Source organism: Misgurnus anguillicaudatus, chromosome 25, assembly GCF_027580225.2.
Source record: "Misgurnus anguillicaudatus chromosome 25, ASM2758022v2, whole genome shotgun sequence".
NCBI classification, from domain to species: Eukaryota; Metazoa; Chordata; class Actinopteri; order Cypriniformes; family Cobitidae; genus Misgurnus; species Misgurnus anguillicaudatus.
In genome coordinates this window covers 28,483,514-28,496,190 of record NC_073361.2, presented here as the reverse complement: position 1 = coordinate 28,496,190, position 12,677 = coordinate 28,483,514, and the positions used below count along the sequence as shown (strand labels likewise).

The 12,677-nt window shown below is 36.6% G+C and overlaps 1 protein-coding gene across 1 annotated transcript in view; it reads right to left on the bottom strand.

Moving 5' to 3' along the window:
• LOC129426034 (epidermal growth factor receptor) overlaps positions 1 to 12,677 on the bottom strand; it is a 42,143-nt gene that overhangs the window by 9,715 nt on the left and 19,751 nt on the right. Inside the window, exons 11-23 of the mRNA XM_073864326.1 lie at positions 11,996 to 12,086; positions 9,958 to 10,160; positions 9,409 to 9,541; positions 8,682 to 8,772; positions 6,950 to 7,107; positions 6,732 to 6,770; positions 6,504 to 6,645; positions 6,306 to 6,428; positions 6,108 to 6,206; positions 3,751 to 3,936; positions 2,133 to 2,288; positions 1,882 to 1,957; positions 1,174 to 1,320 (exon numbers count right to left, since the gene is read on the bottom strand). Of these exons, the coding sequence (XP_073720427.1) occupies positions 1,174 to 1,320; positions 1,882 to 1,957; positions 2,133 to 2,288; positions 3,751 to 3,936; positions 6,108 to 6,206; positions 6,306 to 6,428; positions 6,504 to 6,645; positions 6,732 to 6,770; positions 6,950 to 7,107; positions 8,682 to 8,772; positions 9,409 to 9,541; positions 9,958 to 10,160; positions 11,996 to 12,086 (1,644 nt within the window). The remainder of the gene's footprint in view (positions 1 to 1,173; positions 1,321 to 1,881; positions 1,958 to 2,132; positions 2,289 to 3,750; positions 3,937 to 6,107; positions 6,207 to 6,305; positions 6,429 to 6,503; positions 6,646 to 6,731; positions 6,771 to 6,949; positions 7,108 to 8,681; positions 8,773 to 9,408; positions 9,542 to 9,957; positions 10,161 to 11,995; positions 12,087 to 12,677) is intronic.

Genomic DNA, 12,677 nt, shown 5'->3' with positions numbered 1-12,677 from the left:
CAGATAATTTACTCACCACCATGTCGTCCAAAATGTTGATGTCTTTCTTTGTTCGGTCGAGAGGAAGTTGTGTTTTTTGGGGAAAACATTGCAGGATTTTTCTCATTTTGGTGGACTTTGATGGACACCAACACTTGGCACTTGGCTCAACACGTGGCAGTTTTTTTCAACGGAGTTTCAAAGGACTATAAACAATCCCAAACGAGGCATAAGTGTCTTATCTAACAAAACGATTGTCATTTTTGACAAGAAAAATAACAAATATACACTTTTAAAGCACAACTTCTCGTCTAGATCTGGTCGTAATGCGCCAGGTGACCCCACACAATACATCATGACGTCAAGAGGTCACAGAAGACGAACGCGAAACTCCGCCCCAGTGTTTACAAGTGTGTTGAAAGAGGACCGTTCCTACATTGTTGTATGTCAACTGATACTAATTAATGTCTTTGTGGCAGTTTATTGTTTAAAATGGTCCGAAAATGTGCGTTTTATATATGTAACACGTGACCTCCCTACATCACTACGCATTTACGTTAGGTCGCGCTGGACCGGATCTAGACGAGAAGTTGTGCTTTAAAAGAGGATTTTTTTTTTCTTGTCAAAGATGACAGTCGTTTTGCTGGATGGGACACTTGTGCCTCGTTTGGGATTGTTTGTGGTTCTTTGAGGCTCCGTTGAAAAAAACTGTTAAGTGTTGGGTATTGATTGTTGGTGTCTATTAAAGTCCATTAAAATGAGAAAAATACTGCAATGTTTTTCTCAAAAAACATAATTTCTTCTCGACTGAACAAAGAAAGACATCAACATTTTGGATGACATGGTGGTGAGTAAATTATCTGGATTTTTCTTTTAAGAAAATGGAATATTCCTTAAACACAGTGTGCTAAGGACGTTGGCAATTCGGCAAATAGATGGTAAGCTGTTTTTAACAACTTTGGTGAAGAAATGAGGATGTTAACTTTAGGTGTGTTGGACATTGAAAATGCTTTCATTTATCTGCATTTATAAAATAATGCTAAAGTTTTGCGCAAATCTTTCATGATTTTTGGTAACTAAATATGAATTTTAACTTTTTTATAGTTGCCCTAGACATTGTATTTATTTTGCACCCTTAAAAATTACTTAATAATTATTACTGATGTTTTTTCTCTTTTTAACATCAGGACTTACATTTGACCATGATCATGTACACATCTATAGTGCAGATGGCTGGTTGTGGTAAGCGCTCTCCTTTCTCCAGAATATCTGCAATCTCACTGGCTGGAATCCCATCATATGGTTTGGATCCAAATGTCATCAACTCCCAAATGGTGACACCTGAAGTTGAACAAAAATAAAACATGAAAGCTTTCATACATAATGCTCATAAAAAGTATGATAACCTTTTTGATCCAGTATTAGATTTAATATGTCATCATATTATTATGGTTATATGCTGTTAATATATTACATTTTAAATTTTTTGTTTTACTCTACAGCTAGAGTACACCACTGAAAATATAGATATGTATATTATATTGCATTTCTGTCAAGAGATCCATCTAAAAGTTCCTTCTAAAAGCTACTGTATATATTATATATAATATGCTTTAATGCAGTGGTTCTCAAACTTTTTCAGCGTGCGCCCCCCCCTTGTGTACGGCGCATTCCTTCGCGGCCCCCCAAAGAAAATTTATGACAAAAAACTGTTCTTTTAATAAAAAAAAACATATTGAATAATACAAAGTAGTGTTGTTGGTTAGTAGCCTTATTTTTGTAGGTTTAATTCCACAGAATTTATGATAAATTAATTTATTTTATAAAATGTCATAAAACTGGGTCCCCCAGTTTGAGAACCACTGCTTTAATGAAAGGTTATACACAGTGAACAGCTCTTACCGTAACTCCAAACATCACTTTGATGAGTATATTTCCAGTGAAGTATAGACTCGAGTGCCATCCACTTTATAGGCACCTAAAATGTTTATTAAAAAAACATCATTACTTACTGTAGTAATATACTGTAATTCATCTCTTAAATTAATCTTTTTACAGTGGTTAAAAATACATTTTCTACATAAATGCCATGCTTATTAAGTGATTATCAATCATGAGTTTGTTCTTGAATTGAATCAGTGGTAGTGACCTACTTTCCCTCCATCAGCGTGATACTCTTTCTGATCTGCACCCAGTAGTCTGGCCAGGCCGAAGTCAGTGATCTTTACATGGTTAGGAGTCTTAACCAGCACATTCCTGGCTGCTAAATCACGATGGACCAGGCGACATTCTTCCAAGTAGTTCATTCCCTGTTGAGAAGGGCTAAAGTGTCATTGAATGGACTGAATCCGGTATGCATCCAATCAGATCATTTGCCAAAAGCTCGGCATGTTCAGAATTGCTATTTTGTTGTTTTTGAAAAAAATTGGATTAATTTGTGACCCTGCATGTGAAATTTTGTTGCTGTTTTCTATATAAAATCATCATGAAAATATAACCTTGATATCTTTATTATTGACTGAGTAAGTTTGATGCTCATAATCTTCAGAATTCGATTATTTATTTCATTTTTTTATGTATTTTTTGCCTATTAATAATACATAAATATTTAAAATGCACCAGATTTAGCCAGTATTGACAAATTTTTATCCATTGTCCCTTTTGGCAGGTTGATGTTACGGGTAGGAAGAAAATATAAACAAAGAATATTAATACATCACAATAAGAACAAGTAGAAATTAAAAAACTGAGACTACGGAAACATACAAATGACAAACTACCATGCACAAATCACTTTAAATGATCACAATTCTGATGGGTCAATAAGCAACTTTTTTAAGAAAACAGTGTCCTGGTAACTGTTTTAATGAGACTTTTACCTGGATTTTACCTGGAATATTTATGAGAGTGTTGTAGGAACTTGTAATTTATTTATACAGCATGTATAAATAACACGCACAAACAATCACCAATGCACTTATTTACATGTATGGAGTCCTGCAACATTTATAATATGGACAAAAACAGGCCTACGCTTGCTTAAAAGCAACCAAGTTGTACAGTATGTGCTTTTTGTACTTGCATTACTTATTAATGTATTTTTGTATTAATCTGCTCAGTGCTTAGATGCAAAAGCCGCAAAAGCATGTCTTATATGTTCATGAAATACTTTCGCTTCAAATCTGCTTAATCCCGACCTCGCAATCAGAAATACCGTGTTGTTGTCAGAATCTGCTAAGCGCCACATGAACTTTGTGCACTTGTTCTCTAAGTGTACAAAAGATGGATTAGATGAACGACAACGTGCAAAACGACCGCGGATCACATTTAAACTTGTGTCCCTTGTGAGTACTTGGACCTGAATACAACCCGTGGCAGTCACATGGATCACAGCGCCCCCTAATGTGTGGTTCAGTTTCTTTTTTATTCTTGGACTTTCATCATTTGCAAAGTTTCTATTGTGTTACTAATCTCTAGTAATTTTGTCAGTTGTTTCCTATGTCTTGTCTGAAGACTTTTTTTGCAACAAAAGCTTGCATGCACTTGGAGGTTTTGCAGTGAAAGACAGTCAAATTTCTTAAGTACCATTGAAATAACAAAAGAGACATTAAATAAATAGTAACTGACTAATAACTTTTCATTGGCATTGAGGTAAAATTGGCTAAACATAAACCTGATAAAAAAAAATGATAATTTACAAGAAAACATGTCAGACGCACTTGAAGTGTTTTCCTCATAAGTCAATTTTGACACAAATAACCTTAAACTCACCTTAGCGATCTGAACGCACCAGTTTAACAGCATCTGTGAGCCAATATTGTCCCTGTTCTCCTGAACATGATCCAACAGGCATCCGAAAGGCATAATCTGAGTTATGAGCTGGATGCTGGAGGTAAGACAGATTCCCAATAGACGACAGACATGAGGGTGATCAACACTGGCCATTACATAAGCCTCCTAAAAATAAGCAATATAACATCAAAATAAAACTCTTGTGTTTGAGCTTACACATAAGATGCATTGCACAGGTAAAACATTTATAGCTCAGTATTTTTAACTCTTTGCCCGCCAGCGTTTAAAAAAAGTTGCCAGCCAGCGCCAGCACTTGTTGATAACTGTTAACTGTTAAAGGTGCAATTTGTAAGATATTTGCAGTAAAATGTCCAAAAACCACTAGGCCAGTGTTATATATTTTGTCCAGCTGATTACCATCAATATCTGTAATGTTTTCAACTACTTGTAAATCGTGAGAAAATTTCCATTCAAAACATTGTTACGGGGCAGTGCAGTCTCCTGTCAATGACGTTAATATCCATGCGACCCTTTGTCACCGCCTTTACTGACGTAAACCACATGACAACAGTGGTCGAGTCAAAAAAATAAAATGGCGGCCAAGGAAGCGACTGGAGCACAAATTTAGTGTAAATAAACGTATATTTTCACTTTTTACACATTTTAATTGCATTTCTAGCGAGAAATTAGTATTGTAGTTTTGAAATATGTGATTAGTTATCACAAAGGCGCTCTCTGTTTATATTTCAAACACGCTGCCTTTGAAGTGCGTCGGAAAGCCTTTCTCTGAGCGGCCTTAGGCCTCCGAGGCCGAAGTCATTTCCTCATGAGGCAGCGAGGCAACAAGTCCTCACAGTCCTCACTGCCTTGAGTTTTCGGACGCAGCCAGTGTCATGGACAAATGCGGAACTATTTTACCGTCTGCCGCTGGTTGTGTCAGCTCCCGTAAGCATTCGGGCCAACCAAACGACCCAAGAAAAGTTTGGAACAAAACGAGAGAGGATCAATTTGTTGTGGCATTATCTGGATAGAGAGAGCTTCACGACAACATTTAACTAGACCGAGATTCTGATCCTGCTTGTGTTTTACGCGATGGGTGAGTTGTTTTGATTCGTAACCCTTCAAAAAACGTATGCTATTATATTGATCACAACATTAGTGTGTAGATTGTAATCAGCGCGTCTTCCCGCGGACGATATGCACATTAAAGGTATTGTACAGCAATATAAATGTTCATTTTAAGACACTTCACAATAAGATTTGTACTCTCAATACATTATGTGAAAAATCATTGTAGATTGTAAGTTGAAAACTTAATTCTGTGCTGTGTTAACCATCGAATTTGGACTAATACTGTAATATCTATGACTAAAAATTTCGTTTTGAACATCACATATAAACTTACATAATGAAATAAACGATGTCATCAAACGCAACATTTATAAGACTTGATTACCTTATCTATCAACGTGATTTCTCGTTCTCGTCTGATTGATGGCCGTTAGCGGTTGAGTTAAAGACTACAAATCCCATAATTCCACGCTGCTTCAGAGCGTCAGTAAACAACATCATTGTTTGTGTTTGATCTGGCGCCATCTAGCGGCGCAAATAATACAAACTGCATCTTTAATGTGGCTGTTAATAGTTTTTACTGTTTTTGGATCAGTGGATGCTTCAGTGTTTTTTAAGTTGGGTAAGAGCACCACCTAGTGGATAATAGCAGAAATATGGATTGCCGTAAAAACTCATCATTGGCAGGGAAGGGTTTTCTCTTGTTGAGATAACTTGTCAATGGCGAGGAAAGAGTTAACATTTGGGTTATTGTGGTGTCTTTAAAATTCTCTCTTCTCCCTGCCGTTGGAATGATCTTCCTATTGCAATCCGGTCACCCATATCTCTTGCAACATTCAAAAAACCCCATATTTAAAAAATTATTGACCGCATTTCTATCTCTTTTTTAATTGAAGAAAAAAACACAAACTCTCTCTTTCTTTTTCGTATTGTTTCGAAATAGTTAAAATAGTGATAAGCATAATTTATTGCCACCCGCTTTTTTGTTTCCTAATCTTTGTAAGTCGCTTTGGATAAAAGTGTCTGTAAAATGTAATGTAAAATGCCAATCAGCTTAATAAGTGTACTGTCAGTCGCTGGGTAAAACTTCTAAAAATTTAATTGCTTCATAGAAAAATATGCCAGCTAGTCATCTTGTCATGATAATTGACCTATGAATATTTGTGTATGAAGGAAATCATTTGATTATACAGTTTAGCAGTCATAATACTAGAAATATTATACAAATGTATAGATTTGTAGCATAGGTTTGAAGTAATACTCACGTCCAAGATCTCTTTGTTGGCCTTTGGAGATGTTACTTCTCTTAAAACTTTAATAGCAACAGGAATTTTCACATCTTCTCCTTCTGGAACCCATAAACCCTACAAGAAAAACATGTGATCTTGAACTATTTCCTTAACTAGACCTCTAGTAGGTTTTTGATACTGACATCTGTAATGTGCAGTTTGTTAGCTATGTACCTTATAAACAGTGCCAAATGCTCCAGATCCAAGCACTTTTATTTTCCTAAATTCTGTTTCTTTAAGGATGCGCAGAAGTGCCTGGTTGGGGGCTTCACCGCTTGGAGTGAGAGGTTCGACCAGCTGTGAAAAGTTGTAAGTATGATTTGATTCATGTGTTGTATAAGAGATACTGATGTTACTGCTGTCAGGATTTACCTCTCTCTCCTGCAGGAGACGTCGTAGGGTCCTCTTCCGTGTGATGTGTCGTCGACGGATGATGATGAAAATGAAGAGCAGAAGGACCATGATCAGCAACATGCCACCGACTATACCAGCCACTATGACAGGCACATTAGAGCTAGAAAAAGATACAAATTCATGAATAAGTGTATATTTCTTTCTGTATTATTTAAATGTGAAGGTTAACAACTTGAACTATCTTACCCTTTAGGTTCACAACCTTCCAGTCCGGGTCCACTGCACCTAATACAACATAAAGATGATTTTGTTACTGGTGGTCTGTCAGTGGTTAGGGTCGTTATAGTCTATTTTGTGATCCTTTGCTTGTCCTTAAAAAACTATATATTCATATTTATCATAAATTAATAATGTTAAACTGAGAAAAGCACAACTTCCTGATACAGGATCAAAACTGTTCCTACCCCTGGGTGCAGTTGGCGTGACATGGCTGGCACTGTCTGTTTTTGTCTGGGTACGTCCACACAAGTTGGCCATTAACGCCGGGCACACCTTGTGTGCAGCGAGCAACGCAGTGCGGACCATCTTTAAAGTGAGCACACTCAGAACATTTATCAGCTCCCTAGAATATGGAAAAAAGTACAAACAATATATGAATTACAACAAATTTATTGATTATGAATTTATGAAAATGATGAATTTATGTGTTTAACACTTTCGCCGCCATTGACAAGTTATCTCGTCAATTAAGAGAAAAAGCTTCCCTGCCAACGACGAGTATTTCCGGCTTTTCCGCAATACCGCTATTATCTGCAGCTTATACAACCCGGAAGTATCGCAGCTGCATGTCTGTCTATTTTTTTGAAGATCGCTCTGAATCTGATCTATAACAAAAAATGTAATTATCTCAGCTTTTTGCTGAAAATTTGGTGTTTTGAAGAAACCTACCCATATTTGAGAGATTGTAAAAAGAGAACTAATGAAGGTAGGATTAAACTTTTTTTTTGAAAGCAAGAGGGTCTGTTCTTTCATTTGATATATTGTATGTTTATATATTTAAATAAATACATTTTCTGGAAGGCATTAAACTTTTGTGAAAATCATGAAAAATTCTGGCGCTGGCTGCCAACTTTTTTTTAAAACCGCTGGCGGGGAAAGAGTTAAAGTACATTTTTAGAAGAATATGTGAGCAGGTTTTATAATGTAGTCAAAACAGGCTCATATGGTTGCATATAAAAAAAGCATATAAGATTTTTATCAACAACTAAAATATTTTCAAATTATATTTTCTCTGGCTTTTATGTGACCCTAAAATAAATGTGACCCTGTCTATGTAATCCAGGATAAAGTCTCATAATCTAAAGTTTGATTTCACTTATTATTATTGAAAACTATTATTATTATAATAAAAAAAATTAGTGTATCCATTCACGTATCCATTGTGTACAACTGGACTTAGCAGTTATGTGTCTGATACTGCAGAATGAAGCATCTATTTGCATATATATCTATGGTCCAAGGTGGTGCGAAAGAGTGGAGGCGGCGACTAATTTGCATATTCATTCTTATCTGCGTATACTAAATGAGACAAGGGTGTACAGTTACACACAAGCTGTTTTAAATTACATTCAACGGAAAAACGCTTATATATGCTATTATGATGCTCAAAGATGAGGTTTAAAGGGGACATATAATGAAAATTTGGCTTTTTCCATGTTTAAGTGCCATAATTGGGTCCCCAGTGCTTCTATCAACCTAGAAAATGTAAAAAAGATCAACCCAGTAACTTAGTTTTGGTAAACCATTTTCTGCAAGCATGTGAAAAAATAGGTCATTGAAATTTGGCTCCCTTTGTGATGTCAGAAGGGGATAATACCAATACTATCCAACCTCAGCACTGCCATTTAGTGCAGAGATCAGCCCATTTGCATTTTAAAGGACACACCCAAAACTGCACATTTTTGCTCACACCTACAAAGTGTCAATTTTAACATGTTTTAATAAATGATCTATATGATATTTTGAGCTAAAACTTCACATATGTACTCTGACAAGACCAAATATTTATTTGCATCTGAAAAAAGTCTTATCGACCAGAGGGGGACTTTAAGGCTTGGTTTAAATCAGTGCTAATAATTCAGTTTATGTGTATGTATACTACAGATAAAAGACAAAAATTGATGTGGTCTGACATACCGGTCCATAGCAGGTTTGGGTCTCATTCAGAACCTTGCATTCCGGGTCACATTCCAAACAGACGTTTCCTGACCTGAACTCACGTGGTGATCTGTTGAAACCAGACTTTACTTTAAAAAAAAAGATACATTTTACTTTTCACACGCAGATTAAGGTAAATACATGGAAAATGATTCTTGGAATTGTCCAGGAATGATTTTCTAGAATCACACAAATCTCATAAAGATCCCATAAAGAAAAGTGACTGTTATGTATTTGTAATCCTGCACTTGGGGAACTTTCTCCGCAGTGTCTTAATTTTGTTTATTGTCTGCAATCTCTCTCGAGAAACCATGCACGTGCATTTTTTTCTTATTCGATCAGGATGTGCTGTTCTCTTATGCTGACGACACGCCTGTTACAGCATTGTTCCTGCCTTTTATTCACACAGGTCCCATTCCGGAAATGTTACTAGGTCCCCTTTACGGGAGTGATCCCAGAATCAATTACAGGACACACAGAAGTCACGCTGGCCAAGATTATGGAATTTTTTTGGGATCAACATGCTGTGTTAAAGGGGTTTCAGTCAACACAGGCCATCAACTTTCTCTGGTGCATCACTTGTAATTCTTGTAGATATTTACAGTAGTCAATATAAGAAATAAAGTAAAAATATCATACCATATGTTATTAAAACATTAATAACAGAGTTATCACAGGACTAAATGATGTCTTTTGTCCCCCTTACCCATCTAACAGGTTGCATTGACTGACACAGCGCCCTCCACGGCTCACATGCTGGCAGGATACGCACATAGACGGCCCCGGGCCCCAACAGCCTTCATCTCCACACATACTGTCACAGGTCCGATTCTGCTTCACTGAACACACACATGCATTCAATTTAAATATATTTAAGACCTCTTTCAGGCATATTAGTGAATATTCTGGCCAAAAAATGAATTGTTTATCCCGGTAGGGGTAGGTTTCTAATTTAGATGAATCCAGGACTAGGTCCTCAGTTATATTAGGACATTTAAGTAGTTTTTACAAACAAACCTTATAAAAACACTACGGGTGTGCATCTTGAGACAAAACAATGGCACCGATATATGACAAGTTTCTAAGCAGCAACATTAAATATCCTAACAAATTATTGCCTCTTACAAACATACAGCTATTTCTCAACTCTTTGTCAAATAGTTTTGCAGTAGTATTGATGTTTTGTTTGTGGTTTTGTTCATTGTTTTTGAACTGAAGCAGAAAATCAAACACGTAAATCTATGTTTTTTCTCACCACAGCTGTCAATGGGTGCATTGTTGTCCATTCGTATGTGCTGTTTCTCCGATCGAAACAACTTCTGCCAGTAGCTGCCGTCCATGTAACACAGGTTGCGGTTGTTCTTAATGACCACGTCTCCATCGCTGATCTCCTTCAGGTAGTGCAGGCCGAGATGTTTAAGGTGAGAAATATTCAGGGCGGCAAAACTGACAGTGCCACTGAGAGAGAGAGAGAGAGAGAGAGAGAGAGAGAGAGAGAGAGAGAGAGAAAACAGGCAACCACAAATCATTTGTTTGTATGCTGACGTCCCTGGAAAGTATAAACACTTTGGTGTTTCCAAAACACAACAGTTTGCATTCAGGCAGGAATCATTATGAATCACACCCTTAAATTGTGCGGTGTACTATTGCATTATTTATGCAAATTACTGTGTATTAAGCATTTGATCACTACGTGAGTTCCCTGCTGTTGTAAACACCATGTACAGCTGCTGAAAGGCTTGTTTTAAATTGATTTACATGACCCTGGACCAAAAAACAGTCATAAGTTGCACAGGTATATTTGTAGAAATAGCCAACAATATATTGTATGGGTCAAAATTATAAAAAAATGTGTGCCAAAAATCATTAGGATATTAAGTAAAGATCATGTTTCATGAAGATGTTTTGTAAATTACTTACCATAAATATATAAAAAAATTATTTATCATTAGCATACCTGTATGTGTTGCTAAGGACTTCATTTTGACAACTTTAAAGACGATCATCTTACATTTTTTGATGCCAGTTTCCAAATAGCAGTATTAGTTCTTGGCCAAATACTGTCATATCTTAACAAATACTTAAATGGCTTATTCATTAAAGGGGACATTTCACAAGATTTTTTAAAGATGTTACATAAGTCTTTGGTGTCTGCCGAGTACATATGAGAAGTTTTAGCTCAAAATATCATTTAGATAATTTATTATAGCGTGTTAAAATTGCCACTTTGTCGGTGTGAGCAAAATGTCCCGTTTTGTGTGTGTCCTTGCAAATGAGCTGATCTCTGCTCTAAATGGCAGTGCTGTGGTTGGATAGTGCAGATTAAGGGGTGGTATTATCCCCTTCTGACATCACAAGGGGGGCCAAATTTCAATGACCTATTTTTTCACATGCTTGCAGAGAATAGTTTACCAAAACTAAGTTACTGGCTTGATCTTTCTCACATTTTCTAGGTTGATAGAAGCACTGGGGACCCAATTATAACACTTAAACATGAAAAAAGTCAGATTTTTATGATATGTCCCCTGTAAGTTTTCAGATATAAATCTCAATTTAAAAAAATTTACCCTTATGACTGGTTTTGTGTTCCAGGGTCACATATATGGAATTGAAAAAATGATTTGAATAATGGCTTTGAGGTGAGTTACTATACAGTAGTTTGACTTTGGACAGCAAGCATGTGCTCAAGTTAATCTCACAAATTTCCGTGGTATAGTCACGGAATATTTTACTAATTTTTCCGTGGCATTGTTACGGATCTCCACATTTTACCATCGCCGTACCACGGACTTTCTTTTCCGTGTCATTGTCACGGATTGGTTACTCAACTGTTTCGTCCTATTTTCTTACCATTGTTGCTTCGGTTTAAGGTTAGATTTACATAAAATGACATCCTTACCCAAACCCCAAACCCAACTCTAACCCTAACGCCAGGCGACAATGGTTTAACTAATCAAAAAATTAAAGAATAAATAAGAAAAAACTAGTATAAACCAATACTTAAAGTGACATCCTAACGCAAACACCAAATCTAACCCTAAACCGAAGCGACAATGGTTTGAAAATAGGACAAAGCAATTGAGTAACCAATCTGTGACAATGACACGGAAAAGACAGTCTGTTGTACGGCCATGGAAAAATGTGGAGATCCGTGACAATGCCATGGAAAAATTAGCAAAATATTCCGTGACTATACCATGGAACTTTGTGAGATCATGTTGCATGTGCTGGTCCCAGCAATAGCTCGACACCTGAATGAATAGATATATGAGGTTTATCACAGAGACACTTACTGCTGTTTGGTTCTTCCTCTGATAATTTCCAGGTTTTCAAAGGGACTGAGTGAATTAAAGTCTTCTGGCCAATCCTGGATTAGCAGAAACCCTGCGAGAAATGAAAACCAGTCATTAATGCCACAGTGTGATGCCTATTGTCTATCGTAATATAACCACAATACCGCAACACACATACGTCAATGGTTTGCAATAACTCAATGATATTAAAACTTAAAAGAACACGTCGACTTTTTGGGACTTTAGCTTATTCACCGTTTCTCCCAGAGTTAGATAAGTCCCTTTTCATCTCCGTGCATGCCGTAACTATGTCTGACGCACCCAATGCTAGCCTAGCTTAGCAGAAAGACTGAAAGTAAATGGCTCCAGCTAGCATACTGCTCTGAATAAGTGACAAAATAACGCCAACATTTTCCTATTTATATGTTGTGATTTGTATAGTCACAGCATGTACAAATAATAAGGTCATATACAAATATGACCTATACAAATCACAACATATAAATAGGAAAATTTTGGCGTTATTCTGTCACTTATTGGGAGCAGTATGCTAGCTGGAGCCATTTACTTCCAGTCTTTGTGCTAAGCTAGGCTAGCATTTGGTGCATCAGACAAAGTTACGGGACACACAGAGATGAAAAAGGTATGTATGGACTTATCTAACTCTGGGGGATACAGTGAA